Source organism: Anas acuta, chromosome W (assembly GCF_963932015.1).
Source record: "Anas acuta chromosome W, bAnaAcu1.1, whole genome shotgun sequence".
In the NCBI taxonomy this organism is placed as follows: Eukaryota; Metazoa; Chordata; class Aves; order Anseriformes; family Anatidae; genus Anas; species Anas acuta.
The window spans coordinates 3,136,662-3,157,188 of record NC_089016.1 but is presented as its reverse complement, the minus strand read 5'-3'; the positions used below and the strand labels follow the sequence as shown (position 1 = coordinate 3,157,188).

At 55.0% G+C, this 20,527-nt stretch overlaps 1 protein-coding gene across 1 annotated transcript in view; it reads left to right on the top strand.

Moving 5' to 3' along the window:
* Positions 1 to 320: 320 nt before the first annotated feature.
* The window catches only part of LOC137847496 (antigen WC1.1-like), a 33,912-nt gene continuing 13,705 nt past the window's right edge, over positions 321 to 20,527 (top strand). Inside the window, exons 1-15 of the mRNA XM_068665764.1 lie at positions 321 to 491; positions 2,166 to 2,480; positions 3,712 to 4,020; positions 4,256 to 4,561; positions 4,670 to 4,996; positions 5,077 to 5,391; positions 5,517 to 5,831; positions 6,319 to 6,363; positions 6,450 to 6,758; positions 7,112 to 7,147; positions 7,417 to 7,557; positions 8,218 to 8,313; positions 9,037 to 9,189; positions 9,419 to 9,673; positions 10,551 to 10,781. Coding sequence (XP_068521865.1) covers positions 425 to 491; positions 2,166 to 2,480; positions 3,712 to 4,020; positions 4,256 to 4,561; positions 4,670 to 4,996; positions 5,077 to 5,391; positions 5,517 to 5,831; positions 6,319 to 6,363; positions 6,450 to 6,758; positions 7,112 to 7,147; positions 7,417 to 7,557; positions 8,218 to 8,313; positions 9,037 to 9,189; positions 9,419 to 9,673; positions 10,551 to 10,781 — 3,220 coding nt within the window. The 5' untranslated portion in view covers positions 321 to 424. The remainder of the gene's footprint in view (positions 492 to 2,165; positions 2,481 to 3,711; positions 4,021 to 4,255; positions 4,562 to 4,669; positions 4,997 to 5,076; positions 5,392 to 5,516; positions 5,832 to 6,318; positions 6,364 to 6,449; positions 6,759 to 7,111; positions 7,148 to 7,416; positions 7,558 to 8,217; positions 8,314 to 9,036; positions 9,190 to 9,418; positions 9,674 to 10,550; positions 10,782 to 20,527) is intronic.

Sequence of the window (20,527 nt, the reverse complement as noted above, 5' to 3'; positions counted from 1 at the left end):
CCAGTCCTCTGGATCCCATGGCACAAGGACGGCCGGACAATCGCACCTTGGGCTCTTGGATGCTACAGCTTAGGAGATGTTCTGTGTTCCCACAACAGGCTGCAAGGGGTGTCAGAGCCATCTGCCCCCACACCCAGCCCTACCCCACAATGATGTCCCACCGCAGTGACGTGAGACCCGCAGCGGAGCCGTCCCTCATATATGGTCATGAAGAGCGCTGGAGAAGTTCATTGGAGAGCTGGGCTGCGTCGGAGGGGAGATAAGTGCCGATATCGTCTAAAAAGGTGCTTGCTGCTTTGATTGGCTCCTCCTGCAGCTGGGACAGCATCTGCACAGATATATTGCCCTCCCATCATCTCCATTTCACTGTGGGTACCCAGGAGCTCCAGCAGCAGGGTCGTGCTGTCAGGGCAGAAGCCTCAGGATGGGGACAGAGGGACTCCTGTCCCCTTGGGTGCTGTGGCTGTTCCTCTGGGTGCAGCCATGCAGAGGTAAGTGCCAGCTTCTGTGTTCCACAGCCTTGGGACAGTGGGTGGCAGTGGGGTCATTGGGATCTCTCTGGGAGTGGGGTTGTTTTCAGGCACCACTGATATGAGAGGCAGAAGGTGCTCAGTCTCTCAGCTCTGTTCTATAATCTGTGCCTGTCTGGGTGGGAGGGGGTAATCCATTTCCAGAGCTCACATGTTTTTGGCAGCCCGCACCTGACTTCATTTCTAGACACTTTGTCCTCGGCTACCCTTTTGTGACCCCTTGTTCCCCAACACTGTGTCTCTGGGTCTGGAGAAGACCCAGACAGTGAGTCGCCCTCAGTGAGCTCCAGGGCACAGCCAATGTCTTGGGTGCCCCAGAGGGGTTGTGTGCTGTTCCCTGCCCTTGGGATCTGGGGAAACACGGACTCCAGGAGGGCAGGTTTTGTGCCATTAACAGAAGGGGACTGGGGCATCTGCACCGAGAGGTGTTCTTTTTGGGGGCCCTGGTCAAGCACAGGGGCCAGTCTGACAGCAGGGATGGGGAAGGAATGTGGGCTGTTGGTATCCTTGTGGTCAACCCAGACAGTGTGTTTGGGAGTTGCCTGTGGCAGACAATGGGCAATGGAAGCTGCTCAGGGGCATGGGTCTGTTTGGGGGACACTGGGATGGGGAGGAGTGGGAGCCCCATGCAGGGCTGAGGGCTGTGTGGGGGTGGGCATGGGGGGGGGCAGGGGTCCGCTGGGGTGGGAGGAGGTGGTGAGGGCTGTGGGGCAGCAACTCCTACCTGTCGTGGTTCCGCTCGAGTGGGCAGCCAAGCTCCACCACAGCCACTCTCTCACTCCCCCTCCTCAAAGAGGAATGGGGAGAAAATTCGTGAAAAGGACACAAGGGTTGAGATAAGGATGAGAAAATCACGCAATAATTATTGTAACGGGCAAAACCGACTCAGCATAAGAAGAGAGTAAGATTTATTGCTCATTGCTAACAAGCAAGAGAAGTGAGAAACAAAGGAAAGAAACCAAAAGCACCTTCCCCCCTCCGGCAGGGGTCTTCCACAGGCGGCAGCCTCCATCGGTGCAGGGCCACCTGCTCCACCGTGGTCTCCTCCACGGGCTGCAGCGTGGAACCCTGCTCCACCGTGGTACTCCATGGGCTGCAGGGGGACATCCTGCTTCACCATGGTCCTCACCACAGGCCACAGGGGACTTCTGCTCCGGCGCCTGGAGCACCTCTCCCCCTCCTTCTTTGCTGACCTTGGCACCTGCAAGGCTGTTTCTCATTCCCTTGACTCTCCCGGCTGCTGTGTGGCGCAGCGTTTTTTTTTCCTGTCTTAAATATGTTCTCACAGAGGTGCAAAACAACATCGCTTATTGGCTCAGCTCTGGAAAACAATGGGGCCCTTCCCAAACATGGGGCAGCTTCTAGATCTTTCTCACAGAAATCATCCCTATGGCTCCCTGCTACCAAAACCTTGCCACGTAAACCCACTACAATGGCCCAGGAGGGCTAGAGCTTGGTACCCCCAGCCCAGCATAGCCCATGGGGAGAGGAGGAACCCCCCGCTGCCCCTGAGACAGCCTACGGGGACAGGGATCCCACCCTGGGAACTGGGAGTCTGCCTGGGGAGCGGGTCCTCACGGACCCACAATGTGGGGCTCAAAACTCTCCTGACCCTTCCTATGTTGGTGTTTGAAGGGGCTGCGGAGGTGAGGTTGGCGGATGGCGGCAGTCGCTGTGCTGGGAGAGTGGAGGTGAAACATCAGGGCCAGTGGGGGACTGTGTGCCATGGACACTGGGACATGTCTGATGCTGCAGTGGTTTGTAGACAGCTGGGCTGTGGGACTGCTCTCAAAGCTCATCGGAATGCACACTTCGGGCCGGGATCTGGGCGCATTTGGATGAATAATTTTCACTGTCGTGGCACCGAGTCTGCCCTGTCTGACTGCACACATGCAGGATGGGGTAAAGCATACTGCTATCACAGCTGGGATGCTGGAGTGACATGCTCAGGTAAGGACTGAACTTCTTCCCTACCTCTGGGATGAGGACACTTCTAAGGGACCTGGCTGTGACCTCAGGAAGCAACAAGTGGACACCAGAACATGGCTCTGTGTGTCAAGTTGCACTCTGAGCTGGGTCTATCACTGCTGGTGTCCCTTGTCCATGGGGAAAGCCCAGTGGGAGCACACCCAGCCTGGCCGTGAAGCTGGAGTAGCCAAGCCTAGGAAGGTGCCTGGGGCTGGGAGAGGAAAGCCCTCACCCTTCCAACTGTGCTGCCTGGTTCCCATCTTTCTCTTCCATTCACCCAGGCCCCGTCTGGCAGGCTGGTCCCTATGCCAGGGGAATCTAGAGCAGCTCCCCCAGCCACCAGCAGCCTCAGGGATGGGCATGCAATGGCCCAGGACTTTTGGGTTGTACCCCCAGCAGAGACAAGAGAACCTCGGCCAAAGCAGAGGGGCTGCTCAGAGGGCAGGAGCACTGGGCTTGCACAGAGGAGCAGGGTGGAAAGTGGCACCTTGTTCCTGTCCCGGGGTCACCCCATGAGAGCCCTGGAGACATGGCCCCTCCAGGCCTTGCTGACCCACTGCTCAGCCTCTCCTGCCTAACCCATGCCCCAGGGGCTGTGCCAGCACCTCCTGGCTCTCCTCTCTGCCTGCCCTCACACCAGGACCTTGTGTCAGCCCAGGGCTGCTCTCTGCCTGCTTTCCTGACCCATGCATGGTAGGTGGCTGGGGACATGCATGCCCAGCACCACACTGTCCCTGCCGGAGGACCCTGTTTTTCAGAGGATCCCTCAATGTGCCCCATCTAACAGCAGCTCCCCAAGAGAACCAGCATTCCCTGGGAACAGGGGGGCCTTTTTGGCAGATCCAAGGATATCTTCTAACTGGCCTGAGCCTTGTGGGGCAGAGCAGGCTGAAGTAAGCCCCCTAGTTCATGGGCCTGTTTCCCCGGGCCCACGTGCTGCGGGTGCTGTAGTGCTGGGTCAGGGGCTGGGCAGCCCAGGGACTCCGGGCAGCAGCAGTTTGTCTGAGCGGTGCCTGCTGCTGGGGGCTTGGAAAAGAGAACATGGGTGCTGGGGTGGATTCTGAGGAGCAGCAGCAGGGCCCTGACCTCTTTGTGCCATCAGCACCCACGGAGAGCTGCTGGGCTGGCTATGTGGCCACCTCAGGGATGAGGTGGGAGGTGGGCATGGAAGTGCCAGAGGGCTCTGGGAACTCACAGGTCTTGGTTGCTCCAGGATTTGTGCGGCTGGTCGGAGGGGACAGCCCCTGCTCAGGAAGTGTGGAGGTCTACGACAGGGACCAGTGGAAAGCTGTCTGTCACTCCCACTTTGGTGCCAAAGCTGCTGAGGTGGTCTGCAGGGATCTGCAGTGTGGCACAGCCCTATCTGTCCATGGGGCAGCTCAGCTGGGAGAAGGGGCCGGTCCTGTCTGGGACAGAGAGCTGCAGTGTGTGGGGAATGAATTCGTCCTCTCCTTCTGCCCCACGGGGGCCCCCAAGGACAAGGCCTGCACCCACAGCAATGGCACTCATGTCACCTGCACACGTAAGGACTCGGGGTGGGATGGTGCCCACGGGGCCTGTGGTGGGCGCAGGAGAGCAGGGTGGGCACTGGGCTGTGCTGGGTGGGGGACAGGGGGAGTGAGGTGGTGGTCTGCAGCCCTAAAAATAGAGTGCTGCAGGAGAAAGGCACGCTGTCCCTTTGGCCTCTCCTGCAGCTCCTGTGGGAGCAAGAGCACAAATGTGGCCTCTCTCACCCTCCTTTGTCCTTGAGTACACAGGATTCAGGCTGGTGAACGGCAGCACAGCGTGTGAGGGCAGGGTGGAGGTGGAGGTGCTGGGGACGTGGGGGACCCTCTGTGCCTCCCGCTGGGACCTCTCGGATGCCCACGTTCTGTGTCGGCACCTTGGCTGTGGCTTTGCTGAGTCTATTCCTGGAGGAGGGCATTTTGGGAGAGGAACTGGCCCCGTCTGGAGAGACTCGTTCCACTGTGACGGGACTGAAGCCCACCTGGGGCAGTGCCTGGTGACTGCCCTGGGGGCCTCGCCGTGCTCCCAGGAGAATGCTGCTGCTGTCATTTGCTCAGGTGAGTGCTGGGCAGTGCTGCAAAGTCCATTTGCCACTTCTATGTGACACGGCCACCCACAGCTGGGGACCCCACGGAAGCACCAGGCTGAATTTTTGCTCTCACCAGGCCCAGCTTACCACATGTCTGTACGGTTGGTGGGCGGAGGGAGCCGGTGCGATGGGCGCGTGGAGGTCTTCCAGCACGGGACGTGGGGCAGAGTCCTGGATGAGCAGTGGGACATGCAGGAGGCCAGCGTGGTGTGCCGGCAGCTGCAGTGCGGAGAGGCAGAGGCAGCCTACACCCCCGTGAGGGCCGAGCGAGGACGAGGACCTGTGGGGCTGCGTGGGGTGCGGTGTGCAGGGCACGAGGCTGACCTGAGCCTCTGCAACACCTCCCTGCCTCAGAGCACACCGGCATCAGGGGTCATGGAGGACGTGGGTGCCATGTGCCAGGGTGAGTGGTGCTGCACGTCCCCTAGGTGCGGGTCTCGGAGGGCAGCCAGCCCCTGACAGCCGGGGTTCTCCCTGCTGCAGGGAGCCGGCGGGTCCGGCTGTCAGACGGGGCCGGGCGCTGTGCCGGGAGAGTGGAGATCTACTACCAGGGGCACTGGGGCACCGTCTGCGACGACGCCTGGGACCTGGCTGACGCCATCGTCGTTTGCCGCCAGCTGGGCTGCGGATGGGCTCTGGAGGCAGCTGGCTCTGCTCGGTTTGGGGAGGGCTCCGGGCAGATCTGGCTGGATGGCGTCAACTGCTCCGGGGCCGAAGCTGCTCTCTGGGACTGCCCTGCCAAGGCCTGGGGGCAGCACAGCTGCGGGCACAAGGAGGACGCTGGAGTCATCTGCTCAGGTTTGTGCTGGGAGTGGGGAGGGGAGCTGGGGACAGTGAGGCTGGGGCAATTGTAGAGCCAGGTAGGGCCAAGGCCATCAGTGGCTGACATCGAAGGATGTCCCTGGGGCCTTTCCTCGTTCCAGAGTTCATGGCCCTGAGGCTGGAGAACAGCGACGGCTGCTCCGGGCGCCTGCAGGTTTTCTACAACGGGACGTGGGGCAGCGTTTGCTCCAACTCAATGACCACCGAGACGGTGTCACTGGTGTGCAAGGAGCTGGGCTGCGGGAATGAAGGGGAACTGGAAACAGATTCTAACTATGCCAAGCTGTCTGGCACCGTGTGGCTGGATCATGTGGAGTGTGGGAAGAGCAACAGCTCCTTCTGGCAGTGTCCCTCTGCTCCCTGGGATCCGCAGTCGTGTGATGACCGTCGAGAAGAGACCAATATCACCTGCAATGGTAAATCTGAGCCATCAAGGCACCAGGTCCTGTTCCCCACTGGGCATGGTGAAATGCAGAGAAGGAACCCAGAGGGGCTTTGACTTTCCTGCTTTAGACCCTGTTGCTACTGGTACACAAAGGTGACTTCAGCTCTTGGAGCCACCCATGTCCACCAGCAGCAGTCAACAGCAGGGCTGCCAGCAGCTCCCTGGGGGATGTAGAGGCAACTCCAGGCAAGGTCTCAGAGGAGACCATGCAGGGCTTTCAGGAGTCCTCCCTCCAGGGACAGCCTCCTGCTGCTCTGTGAGCCGGGGACCCTGTAGGGTCGAGCACTTGGGTCCCCTCTGCAGTGCTGTGTGTGTGCCCTGAATGAACAGGGTTCTGCTGCTGCCCTGACCCAGGGAGCATGGGGATGTGTGAGCAGAGGTCAGCTCTGCTCTCTTCTGCACAACCCCTAGAGCAGCCCTTTTCAGCCCAATTTTTCTTTCCTTTGGGACATGGACAGAAAGGCCACAGGTGGCTGCATGCCCCAACTCCACCAGCTGCACAGGTAGGGAGCTGCCCCTGCACATGCCCCCTCACCATGCAGGGCTGTCCCAATTGTCCCGGTGCCATGGGACATCGCTGCCTCCCCAGACAGGGAGAAGGTCCGCGCTGTGGAAGGCAAGGACGGCTGCTCGGGCAGAGTGGAGATCTGGCACCGCGGCACCTGGGGGACGCTGTGTGACAATGCCTGGGACATGCGGGATGCCGAGGTGGCATGCAGGCAGCTGGGCTGTGGCCCCGCGCTCTATGCCCTGGGCCAGGCTGCTGCTGGAGAGGGGACGGGCCCCATGTGGCTGATGGAGTGCAGGGGGACGGAGCTGTCTCTGCAGGACTGCTGGGCCCAGCCAGGGGACAGCGGTGCCTGCCAGCATAAGGCAGATGCGGCTGTGCATTGCTCAGGTGAGCAGTGGGGCTGGGAGACATTGCTGAGGGCTTAGCAAGGAGCTGGCTTGGGCGTATGTCCTGCTGGATCCTGGCATGGCCCTGGTACAGGCCTGAGCAAGGTTGTCCCTGCAGAGTGGGAGGCTGGTGGTGGGTGGGGAGCAGCCTCTGTGGGGCTGGATGTCCCAGCACATCCCCTGGGCTGCCTGCACTGTCCTGTGAGCAGCCCAGAGCAGTGGTGCCCTTGCCACCCTGCCCAGCCCCACAGGAGGGAAAATTCAGGTGGCACATGTTGGGGTAATTTTCCAGGGAGGCTGCCTGGTGCCACAGCCCCAGCCTCTCAGCCCAGCTCTCCTTCTGCTCCCCTGCAGCTGCACCCAGGACAGCAATACTCCCCCCACAAGCAGGTAAGCTGTCCTTCCCCTGGGGCTGTGTCTGTCCATGTTCACACTGTGACACACAGCCAAGGGAAGGGGCTCCCTGTTGGGCTGTGAGACTCCCAGAAAACCAAAGCAGCTGGGAGAAGCCGGTGATGGACCCAGCAGGGTGGGAGCTGCCCCATCACCCAGCCCTGTCCCCCCCAGCCCCTGCTTCCTTGTGTGGTCAGCAGTGGCATGTCCTGCCCCCAGCCTCTCCCTTGTCTGATGCTGCCCCTGCCATGTTCCTGCCCATGCAGATCCCCCACGGGGCCGTCCAACCACCAGCAGCGAGAGACTCTCGGTGCCTGTCGTCATCTGCATCATCCTGGGGGCCCTCCTCTGCCTGCTCCTGGCCCTCCTGGCTGGGCAGGTGCGAAGTGCCAGGGCTCGGCGCAGAGGTGGGTCCTTCCCCAGTGGTCCTGGGGGGAGATGCCTCTTGGCAGGGCTGGGGGTGTTGGTGTCCTGGGGTACAGAAACAGAGCTGTGTGCTGCCTCCTGCCCCATGTGCTGGCCCACTGACTGACAGACCATGGGGCACCAACATCAAGGGGTGGAGAGAGCCCAGAGCCTGAGGCATCAGTTCTGGGGTGAGAAGAGAAATGTGAGAGCTGGGCTGGGTGAGACGGGGAGGATGCACTGCTGGCAGTGCTCTGGGCAGCACTGGCAGGAGGAGCGTGGGGCAGCGGAGTCCATCACTGTGGTGTCAGCCACCTCCCAACAGGACACGGGCTGTGCTATTGCTGTGTGGGGCAGAGATGGAGCAGATCCATGGGGAAGGGAAATGAGGGAACTGGTGCAGGGTCTGCACTGGGACGTGACCCAGGGACCAAAGGGGAACAAGGGCTGTCTCCAAAGGGATGGTGCGAGGCTGACTGCACCCCAGACCATCTCCATGGGGATGCTGCCCTCCCTGGGGATGTGGCCTCAGTGCCAACACAACATAGTGGGGCTGTGCTGTGGGGACAGCCCTGTGCTGGCCTAGGGAATGGAGTGAGGGAGCCCAGTGGGGTCCTGTCCCTCTCTGCCCATGCCCAGACCAGCCCTGCCTCTGTCCTCAGGCTCCGGGAGAGCTGGGGAGCCCTTCCCTGAGGCCGTGTACGAAGAGATCGCTTACAGCCTGGCGTGGGAGAAGCAGGCGAGGTTCAGTCTCTCAGGTGGGTGCAGGTAACCTGCGGGGGCACATCTGCTGTGTCCATTCTCCCTGTCTCACACCAGGGCTGTGCCCTGCAGCTCCTGCCCATGGTCCCTGAAATGGTTGGACCATGGGGTCTGTGGGAGAGCATCCAGGTGTTGGGCCCCACAGAGGAGCTTCCTCCACACCAGCTCTGCCCATCCCAGAGGGGACAGCCCCTCTCTGCTTGTCCCTGCACCTTATTGAGAGCCAAGGGCTAAGCAAAGGGCTGTCCCAGGGCAGCTCTGGGAACCTCTCTGGGAAGTGCCTGGTCCCAAGGGAACTGGTCTCCTCCCCATGCACCCCCAACTCTGTGGGTGCCCATCCCCAGCAGTGCTGACCACCAGTCAGGGCAGCAGGGCTCATTCCACAGCACCCACTGCAGCTCTCTGCAGGCTCCTTTTCAGACGGTTCCCTGACCCAGCTGCAGCCCTACCCCAGGCACATGAGGAGGAGAATGATCTGGGGCCAGTCCCAGGGATAAGAGGTGGGGGGGGGGGGGGAGGAAGGGCTCCATGTCTCCTCCCTGCAGACAGACCAGACGGACAGCAGTGCCACCGAGTGTTATCATCAGAGCTGGTTGCATGAAGGCTCTGCTGTGACCCTGACACCAGCAGCATGTCAGCCCTGTGTCCCCACACACCCTCCCATCCTCTGCTCTGCAGAACATCTCTTCTCATTGCCACCACCTTCCGTCTCCTTTCAGATGTCCCTGTCCTGCCCGGAGGTTACCCAGCAGATGGCTATGATGATGCTGGGGATGTTTCTGACCCTGGGGAGGATCCTGTCCCTGGGCAGAGGGACTGGGAAGTGCCCAGGACACCAGAGGAAGGAGATGGGCGCAGGCATGCAGTCACAGGTGAGAGGGCAATGCAGCACTGCCACTTGCTAGGTGCCAACCCCAGGCCTAGGAGAATCCATGCCATATTGAAAGCCTGACCATCCATGGAGAACCTGTCCTGGGAGATTTTGTGGGGGCTGGGAGAATGGGCTGAGTGTCTCAGGCTGGTGAGGATGAGGAAGGTGATAAACAGCCCCAAGGGGCACCCCACAGGCCCAACCACAGCAGCCTGCCTTGATGCTTACAGGGGGAAGCCTGTTTTCCCGGAGAAGTGCTGGGGTCCCTGGAGCTGATGGAGACACCTCGTCACCTTTCCTGGGGATCACGGGCTATGACGATGTTGAAGAGGTGTCTCTGGCATGTCCCCATGAGGACACCCAGGATGTGACACCAGAGCCCCGTGCACAAGAGTTCCAGAGCCCCAGGCCAGCAGAGCCCAGCCCTGCTGAGCAGCTGGGTGCAGCCGGGAGGGAGGAGAGCTCAGTGCCCCTGGGAGAGCCGTGAGTGCCAGGGAATGGTCTCTCTTTTCCAGCAGTCAGCAAACACACATGGGTATTTCCCCTCTTTGTATTCCCCTGTTTTTATGCTGTGTGTTGGTATTTCCTCATATTAAAACCCTCTGGGGCTTTGTCCCAGATCCAGTCTTCCCTGACCTTGTTTCTGGGCGTCTCCCTGAGGCTGATGGAGGGGAGAAGAGCTCAAAGATGCAGCCGTTGGGAGGGGACACATCTTAGAGCCAGCAGGATCAGGGTCTGGCTTCGGGGTTGACAGAGTCCCTGGTCCCTGGACACTATTCCTACTGACAGAGACATTTCTGTCCTGCCAGCCACAGGCAGTTTCCAGACAAGGTGGATCTCTGGGAAGCCCCAAGAGACACTCCCTTGCAGTGCCCACCCTCTGCTGCCTTGGGCCCCCATGGAGGCCAAGGATGCCTGCCCAGCACCCACAGGCAGGGAAAGATCATTTGAAAGAGCTGAACAGGGAGATGTCTTGGACCCTTGGGCAGGACTTGGCACCAGCTCCTGCTGGTGGGTCCCCACAGACTTCCAGCTCTTTCCCAGCAGGCTTCTCTGCTGCTGGCTGGGAGGTGCTCTTGGTAGTGGGATGGTGGGCTGGAACACCTATTGGAGCATCTATTTAATCCCGTTGGGTCAGCTGTCCTGGCTGTGTGCCATGGCATTGTCCTGCATACCCCCAACCTACATGTTGTGGGGACAGTATGAGAGATGGAGAACCCTTTGGTATGGTTCAGCAGTAAGTGAAACACTGGTCTGTTAACAACACTGCTTTGGTCTCAAATGCAAAACTCAGCTCCATATGAGCTTCTCTAAGTAGAACCATAGAGATTGAAAGAGTTTCAAGGGGGAAATGAATCCTAGCACAGGAGCTAGCAGGACTCATCGAGAGAGCATTAACTATGACGGGGAAAGGTGATAAAACAGGGATCACCAGAGAAGTGCCTGGGGGAACAATGCTGAAGCTGAGGCGGAGGCAGATATCTCATCTGAAGTGCATCTACACCAATGAATGCAGCATGGCCAACAAACAGGAGGAGCTAGAAGCGACTCTACAACAGGATAACTCTGACCTAGTTGCTGTAAGGAAGCATGGTGGGATCACTCCCACTACTGGAGTACCGTGATGGATGGCTACAAGCTCTTCAGAAGGGATAGACAAGGAGGGAAGGGTGGTGGTGTGGCGGCTCTTTATATTAAAGAGTGTTTTGATGTTGGAGAGCTTGGGGTTGGGAATGGTAGAGTGTCTATGGATAGGAATCAGGGGAAAGGCCTGTAGGGGTGACGTCTTGGTGGGGGTCTGTTATATGATCATATGACCAGACTGGTAGATGAGGTTTAGGAGTTCTTTTTGCTTTCCATGTTTAGAGATAGGACAGAGTCTTAGAGGGAGGTTTTTGTGTTCTGCTTTGGGGAGCCAGCCAGAGTTTAGTGTAAGGGCTAGATTTTTGGTTAGGTTTTTGTTTGTTTATTTGTTTTTATGGTGTTTTACTGGGTGAGGGCTGGTGTTAAGGCTGGCAATCTAATGCTAATGATTACAAGCTAGGCTTTATTGAGAGTTAAGACTACTGCTAAAAGGTAACATGTCTGGGGTTTGACTTCAAGGTAGGATTTGAGGATGGGGATTAGAGCAATGAATTCCTACCAGGGTGCGGGATTTAGAGTAGCTGTAGGTGTTAAGGTTACTGGTTAGAAATATTACCAGGACATAACATGAATATTTGTCAAGTGAGTGTTGCAGAAGCATCAGCCTTACCTGAACCCCTATCACTGCCTCCTAATCCTTCCTTTCTCTTAGCCAAACCCCTCTTCTTTCCCCTAAATCTCCCACCTTTATTCTCCCAGCTTTCCCCTGGCCTCATCAAATGTGTCACCCTCTTGGGGGCAGCTTTCTGAGGGCCTTTATGACCTCAGAGGCTCTGCCTCCTTGCTGTTGGCCAGCCAGGTGCTGGGACACAAGTGACCTCACAGCCAGGATCCACAGGGCTATAAGGAGCTGTTGTCCTCAGGAGGCCTCTTCTCAGCCCACCCAGGAGCACGGGTTGCAGGGAGTGCCCTGCACAGTCCCTCAGATACTCTGCCTGCCAACCAGCTCATGCTTCAGAAGGCCTCCCACACGTCCAGAGTTATTTTTTCTCAGGTAGCCTTTATCAGCTCCAGGGCATCCTGAAGATAATGGTGGACAGTCGGCTGAATATGAGCCAGCAGTGTGCTCAGGTGGCCAAGAAGGCCAACGGCATCCTGGCTTGTATCAGAAACAGCGTGACCAGCAGGGCTAGGGAGGTGATCGTCCCCCTGTACTCGGCTCTGGTGAGGCCGCACCTCGAGTACTGTGTTCAGTTTTCGGCCCCTCGCTACAAGAAGGACATCGAGGTGCTTGAGCGGGTCCAAAGAAGGGTGACGAAGCTGGTGAGGGGCCTGGAGAACAAGTCCTATGAGGAGCGGCTGAGGGAGCTGGGCTTGTTCAGCCTGGAGAAGAGGAGGCTCAGGGGCGACCTTATCGCTCTCTACAGATACCTTAAAGGAGGCTGTAGAGAGGTGGGGGTTGGCCTGTTCTCCCACGTGCCTGGTGACAGGATGAGGGGGAATGGGCTAAAGTTGCACCAGGGGAGTTTTAGGTTAGATGTTAGGAAGAACTTCTTTACTGAAAAGGTTGTTAGACACTGGAACAGGCTGCCCAGGGAGGTGGTGGAGTCACCATCCCTGGAAGTCTTCAAAAGACGTTTAGATGTAGAGCTTAGGGATATGGTTTAGTGGGGACTGTTAGTGTTAGGTTAGAGGTTGGACTCAATGATCTTGAGGTCTCTTCCAACCTAGAAATTCTGTGTGATTCTGTGTGATTCTGTGTGAAAATGGATGCCTCTCTGTAGAAAAGTGATCCAAGAACTGCTTTCTCAATTTCTTCTGCACAGCTAAAATGACACACGTTTACACCAGCCATCAGCCTGAAGGTGGCACATCAGGTCCTCAGGCAGAAGTGCCCCGACACCCACCTGCATAGCCATGGGCCTCCTGCTGCCTCCTGATGTCCTGAGGCACAGCTGACCTCAGCAGAGCATCCCCACCCATCTCTTCATTGATTCCTGTGACCTGACCAGACCTATGTCACCTCCCCTGCCTCCTCCAAGACCAAGTGATTGCTGCAGAACCTCTCAAGCCCTGCCCAGCCTCGTGGGGCCAAATCCCTTCATTTACATCATAAAAGTGCAAGAATGAGGGATTTGAGGTTTGGTTGTTCCGTTTAGAGTTTAGGGATTGTATTTTACCTACCAGGCTTAGGAACTGGGCAAGGTCTTAAAGGGAGGCTTGTGAGTTCTGCTTTGGGTAGACAGTCAGTGTTTAGGGTATAAGCTAGATTTTTGGTTAGGGTTTTATTATGTACCTTGTTACGGGATGATATCTGGCAATATAATTCAAGGAATTAAGAACTAGGGATTAGCAAGAGCAATATGTTAAGACTAAAGGTAAAAAGTAATTTGTTTGGGGTTTGACTTCAAGGTTGGAAATGAGGTTGGGGTTTAGAGCAGTGGATTCCTTTCAGGGTGAGGGAGAGCAGTTAGTACTAGGTTAGCACTAGGTTTTCAGGTTGCTGGTTAGAAATTTTGCCAAGGCCTAACACGAATGCTTTCCCAGTGAGTGTTGCAGAAGCATCAGCCTTACCTGAACCCCTATCACCTCTTTGAAATCTTTCCTTTCTCTTAGCCAAGTCCCTCTTCTCTCACCAAGGTCTTGCACCTTTACTCTCCCGGATTTCCCTTGGTTCCCATACGTGTCACCATCTTGGGGGCAGCTTTCTGAAGTTCTTTGTGACCTCAGAGGCTCTGTCTCCTTGCTGTTGGCCAGCCAGGTGCTGGGACACAAGTGACCTCACAGCCAGCATCCACAGGGCTACAAGGAGCTGTTGTGCTCAGGAGGCCTCTTTCCAGGTCCCCCAGGAGCAGTGGGTGCAGGGGATGCCCTGCACAATCCTTCAGGTACTCTGCCTGCCAACCAGCTCATGCTTCAGAACACCTCGCACAAATCCAGACTCACATTTCCCCATGTAGCCTTTGCAAGTCCAGAGCATGCTGAAGGAAATGGCCACCTGTCTGTAGGAAAGTGATTCAAGAACTGACTATATATTTTAGAAAAATGTTGAGAACTCTTCCGAGGAGTTGCTGTGAAAGTCATGATGACTAGCATTGGTCATATCCATATGCAGTGAACAAAGGCCCAGCCCAGACTGCTCTGTGGTTCCCCCTTGTTGCTCCCAGGAGGCCAGCCCAGCCCACTCCCTCCCCAGCTCTCCACACTTGCCTCTCCTCTCCCCAACCCAGCCCAGCGGAGCAGCCCAGGCTGGGCTGGCCCCAAAGCTGCAAATGAAGCAGGGGAGGTCACCAGCAGTGTCTCTGCTGCTGCAATCTGCAGGAGATAAACACTACCGATCCACCTTCCCAGACAGCCTGCACCCCCCCCCCCCCGGGCCAGTGCCATTCCCCAGCACAGCACAGCACCACACTGCTGGCCCTGGGGCTCCTCAGGCACCACCACTGCACACACACAGCACCCTGCTCTTCTCCCAGGACACCCCATGTCCCACCCAGCCTTGCCCCAGCCCAGCACCTCTGGGCTGGCCTGAGCAGCCATTCCTGCAGCCCCTGCCCATGCTGCCCATGGCCCCTGAGCTGGCAGTGCTGTTCAGCAGAGTGAGGGGGTTGGTGAGTTGGGCCATTGGGGCACTCTGCAGGGCCGTGCTGGTCAGGCTGGGAAGGCAGAGCCAGCTGGTCAGGGGCACTGCCACTGACTGCCTCACACACAAGTGGTTCTTTGGCCATGGAGGGTGCGCACAGATAGCTGGCCTTCTTCAGAGTCAGAGATACATCGAATAGCCTGAGCTGGAAGGGGCCCACAAGCATTGTCAAGTCCAACTCATTTCCAATGTCAGGAGAAGTTTTGGGGTGATTCACTCGATCCAGAGTATGAAATTTCACTGGTTGAATAATTAATAATTTTCCCAGTCCCTTTCCCATTGCCTTGTGTTGCAGAGCTCTCCTTTGTCTGTGGAACACAAATAATGATCATATTTCTCTCTGGACATCTGTATCATTTTATCATCATTAGTAGACATTATCAGTAAAACAAAGTAAGAGTAAAAATAAACTGAAAACAAAATGAAAACTGTGTCTTGGTCTGTAATGAGTCGCATTATCAGTGATATTCAGAGGACAGTAACTATATTGCTTCTGAAAAACACACAGACATCACTTTCCACACGGCATCCTTCAGCATCTGATTCCTCATGCTGTAGATGAGGGGGTTCACTGCTGGAGTTAACACTGAGTACAGAACTGCCAGTAAATTATTCAGGGATGAGGAGGACATGGATGGGGGTCTCAAGTAGGCAAATGCGCCAGTGCTGATGTACAGGGAGACTATGACAAGGTGAGGAAGGCAAGTGGAAAAGGCTTTGTGTCGTCCAGGCTCAGAGGATATCCTCAGCACAGCCCTGAAGATCTGCACGTAGGAGTAAAGAATGAAGAGAAAACACACTAAAAGTGAACATGCAGTAAAAACAATAAGCCTAACTTCTCTGAGGTAGGCATCTGAACAGGAGAGCGTGAGGATCTGGGGAATTTCACAGAAGAACTGGTCCACAGCATTGCCTTGGCAGAGGAGGAGGGAAAATGTATTGGCAGTGTGCAGCACAGCATAGAGAAAGCCACTGCCCCAGGCAGCTGCTGCCATGTAAACACAGGTTTTACCACATATGATGGTTCTGTAGTGCAGGGGTTTGCAGATGGCAACATAGCAGTCATAGGCCATGATGGTGAGAAGATAAAACTCTGCTTGAATAAAGACAGCAAACATAAAGACCTGGGCAGCACATCCCGGTAAGGAGATGGTCCTGGTGTCCCACAGGGAGTTGGCCATGGCTTTGGGAGCAGTGGTAGAGATGCAGTCCAGGTCAAGGAGGGAAAGGTTGAGGAGGAAGAAGTACATGGGGGTGTGGAGGCGGTGGTCGCAGGCTATGGCTGTGAGGATGAGGCCGTTGCCCAGGAGGGCAGCCAGGCAGATGCCCAGGAAGAGCCCGAAGTGCAGGAGCTGCAGCTGGCGTGTGTCTGCAAATGGCAGGAGGAGGAACTCTGTGGGGAAGCTGCTGTTGGACATTTGTTGCATCTGGGCATGGTTGCCTGTCCATGGAGGAATAGACAGTGACATGTTAGAGAGACTTTTCTGAGCAAAAACTAAACCTTATTTCATAGAAATCCTCCTCACCAAGACTGCATTCTCACTGCATCTTCTTCTGAAGAAGACTTGCTCCTGCCTGGAGCTCTGCATCTGTCTGGCTAAGGGTGCCACAGAGACAAAGCAGACCCTCTTTAGACTCAGCAGGAGTTAGTACTGCTGAACAGTATATGGTAAAGAGCACCAGGAATGGATCTCAGGCATCTGCTGGCCAGAGGCATCTCCCTCTTTACAAGCGCTGAGAAGGAGTTCCAACAATCCCACAAAAAACAAGGAAGGTTGTGTTGGTGCTCTCTGTAAGCTAAAGAGTGTGGAGTGAAATTGTGAGGTTCCTCATACCTAGAGGTCCCTTTCAGTATAATGCTCTATTAGTTTCAATCCCTTGTATAATCCTGACAACAGCATTATCATCCCCCTGACTGCCCTCCAAAGCAGGAAGTTGAAAGCAGAGACCTCAGAGAGTGCCTTTCCTTCAGGTATGGCAGGTGTTGTTCCTCCCTTTCAAGAATCTCCCCTGAAGATGTCCTGTGGGTGCTGTGGAGCTCTGAGCAGGCTGCCCCAGGAAGCAGCCTCTTAGCACCTGCAGGAACCACCTGCCCTGTCCTGCCCTGCTAGGGGGGTTTCCTTCCACCAAAATCTTCTCCCCGCAGTGCCTCAGGCAGCTCCCTGGGCAGGCTGACTGCTGAGCCTGGCAGGTGGCAGAAGCCCTGCCCCAGCACAGAGCCCCTGGGGCACAGCAGGGACCCTGCTCTGCACCACACCTGGCCACCCCTGCCTGTACCCCGGCTGCACAGCCTGCAGCCAGCCTTGCGGGAAGGAACCCTCATGTCCTGTCCCTCTGACAGCTTTGGAAGGTAATCCCTGCTCTGGAGCTTTTCACTCTCCTCTTATACAAAGAAACTGTGAGTGTTCTTGTGAAAAATCCCATAGGCTGTGGGATGTGCCAGCAAATCTGGAGATGGCACCAGGAACAACAGCTGTGCTGCCCTGCAGCCACAGACTTACCCTGTTCAGGGCTGTGAAGACTTCTCCCGCAGTGAGCTCTCAGCATTCCCCCCTCCACACTGCCTTTAACAACTCCCTCCCTTCTCTCAGCCACCCTTGTCCCCTGCAGGCAGTGTCCCCAGCCCTGCTGTGCTGTGCAGAGGAGCTGCTCCTGGGCAGAGCTGTCTCTCTGCCGTGCTGTCCACTTGCCAGGAGCTCCCCTTGGGCCCAGGAGCCCGGCCCAGCTCATCAGCACAGGGAGCTCTTGACAAGTCCCTGGGCCTCCAGGGGAAATCAACTTTGAATCAGACTGATGCAATCACTGATGTTTCCTCCCTTAGTTGAGGAGTGACACTTAGTGTCAGCAGTGTCATTTTTCCTATCATGAGAAGTTTCGTCAAAGAATCAGCTTGTCCTCTTTCACTTTTAGCCAGGACACCCAGCCTATGGCTGGCACAAATCACATTTTCCCAAGCTGAGGGAAGTGATCACAGGGAGTCAATTGATGCATCTCATACTGAGTTTGATGTCCTAGGCCTGTAATGGAGCCCAGAACCTTCCATACCAGTCACAAACCCACACAATTTCCGATTTCTCTAAACTCTGTTCAGATATGTAAGAAATACTCTAGATTAAGCTCCCATGGTAATTACAGGAGATAGAGAAGAGTGGTGAGTAGTTCAAATCATAGAATCATAGAATATCTCAAGTTGGAAGGGACCCACAAGGATCACATCCAACTCCTGGCACCACACGGGTCTCCCTAAAATTTTAGACCATGTGACTGGGTGCACAGACCAAACGCTTTTTAAACTCTGACAGGCTTGGTGCACTGACTACTTCCCTGGGGAACTAGTGAGGTGTCCAACCACTGTTCTGTACTTGTATGCTGCTCTCCTGGGATCCCCACTAAAAGTCTTTTATTCTTCTTCCTCACACCCCTTGGGATGTGGGACCCCACAATTTCAGGATAGTGACTGCCAGGGCTGACACGGATCATCACATCCCTGACCAGCTCTTTCTGGCATGCAGGTATCAGATCCAGGTTTGTGTTTACTCTGTTGGCCCACCTGGCAGCTGGACCTAGAAGCTATTTCAAGACGCTCTTGAAAGTACCTGTACTGTCTCCACAGAGCTCTGTTCCCCTTCTGGAAAATGGCAGGAATGATAAAAAGCCCTCAGGGAGACCCACACTCATACATCCAGAGACTTCTCTGGGGTGCTTAACAATGACTATGTCCACTTGGTCGCCCTGGCTGCAGGTTCTTTTTCTCCCACCATGCTATCCCTTCTCTGCCCCCTTCTCTGATTGGCACCCACAAGGGCTCACGGAACTTTTCACAATGTCACATAAAGGAGCTCCATATATCCAAGCAGGAAATCTAACTCTGGATCATTCCAGCCTGTCTGTCCTGAAGTCTGTATCCACCCACTGAAGGATCCCATAGCTGCATGTCCTGTCCCACCATGCCTTGGCAATGACTCCATGGATGTCAGAAATCACAGGCTGCAGCTTGTTCTGATCTGTGCTCCTGGCTGAGGGTGTCGGTACATCTTTGGGCTGTCACATCTCAGCTGTTGGACCATGCCAAACTCTGCCTGCTGTCTGCAATGACAAGGAGAAACAGAGGTGGGATGAGCAGCTCTAGCAAGAAATGGGTTTGCTTTCGGTCTATCTCTGCATCCCCTGTGGACCATTGGTGGAGGTTGTGCAGCTCTCCAAGAATCTCAAGGTACTGCTGAGAGGCAGACTCTGAAAATGGTTGGTCTGTTCTTTGACAGATACATAAAGGGATAAGTAAAGGATGGAGGAGAGAGAAAGGAGTTTGAGAGCACAGGCACATGAGTGGAGTGTCCTACATCTACTAAATTAACAGGTTCCAACAATTCCCTTGTAGGTAGAGGGGCCTTACTGAGACATCTTGATAGATTGGAATGGTGGTCAGTCACCTACCATTTAAAATTTAACAAGAACTAATGCCAGATGCTGCACATCAGACAGTGTATTCCTGGAACATACATATAGATTGGGGGATGAGTGGATGGAACATAACCCTGCAGAAAGAGATCTGGGGGCTGTGGTTCATGGTAAGCTCAGGATGAGTTAACAATGTTCCCTGCAGTGACCATGGTCGAGTTGATCCTGCAGGAGGGCAGCATAGCCGACAAATAGCAAGCTCACAACTCTGGTTTTTGGGAGAGCAGTCTTTGGCCTCTTCAATATCTGCTCGGAAGAACACTGCGGGATAAGATCCTGGAGAAAAGAGCAGTCCAACAAAGATTGTTAATATTCCAGGATAACCTCCTACAACATCAATAACAGTACATCCCAGGAAAGATGAAATCAGGCAAAAATGGCAAGAGGCCTGCATGGATGAACCAGGAGATCCAGGCCAAACTCCAACACAGAAAAGAAGCATAGCGACACTGGAACAGATAACATAAGAGGAATAAAGAGGCCTTGTGTGGGCATGTAGGGATCAATATCAGAAAGCTAAAACCTGACTCTAATGGAATTTGTCCACGGATGTCTGCGGCAGTAAGAAGGGCTTCTGGAAGTACATAGGTGACAAAAGAAAGGTTCTGCAATATGTGGATCCACTGCTGAATGAGGCCCAGGATCTGTTGACACAGGACAGGGAAAAGACAAAAGGTGCTGAGTTCCTTCTTCACCTCAATCAGTACAGGCAAGGCTGCCCTTTGAGAATCCCAGGTCACAAAGAAAGGGGAAAGTCTGGGGCAAGGAAGATGTACACTTGGTGGGAGTGGGTCAGGTAAGGGTATACTAGACCAAATGGGATACACAAGTCTATGGGAACTGATGGGATTCACCCATGAGAGCAGAGGGAGCTGGCTGATGTCCTTGCAAGGTCACTCTCTTGGTCACCTGGGATCAGTCCTGCTGACCAGGAGAAGCACCCCAAGACTGGAGGAAGGCATATGTACTTCCTAGCTGCAAGAAGGGCAAGGATGAGAGCCCAGGGAAGTACAGGGTGTTCAGGCTCCACTCGATCCCTGTGAAAACGATGGAGCAGTTCATCCTGGAATCCATTTCCAGGCTCAGGAAAGACAAGAAAATCATCTGGAGCAGCTGGGACATCTTCATATAGGGGAGGCCACACTTGACCAATTTGGACATGAAATGTCCATGCTGAAATGACTGACCTGGCAGAAGAAGGCCGAGCAGTGGTTATAGATCTCCTCTGACTTCAGTAAGGTTTTGTAGTGGACTAACCTGGAAGTAGATAAGCACCACACAGCAGCTAGTTTGGTCCCCCTACCCAGTGGGTCTAAAAGTGAGAAAGCTTGTGGGCTGAGATAAAGAGAGTTTAATAAGCAAAGCAAGAGCTCTGAACACATGCAAAGTAAAATGAAAATAAAATAAAATAATGAAATGAAATGGAATGGAATGAAATGGAATAAAATAAAATAAAATAAAATAAATAAAATAAAATAAAATAAAATAAAATAAAATAAAATAAAATAAAATAAAATAAAATAAAATAAAATAAAATAAAATAAAATAAAATAAAAAGAACTCGTTATTCTCTACTTGTCATTGACGAGCAGAAGTTCAGCCATTTGCAGGAAAACCATGTTTCATCAAGTGTAACCATTAGTTGCAAAGGAGG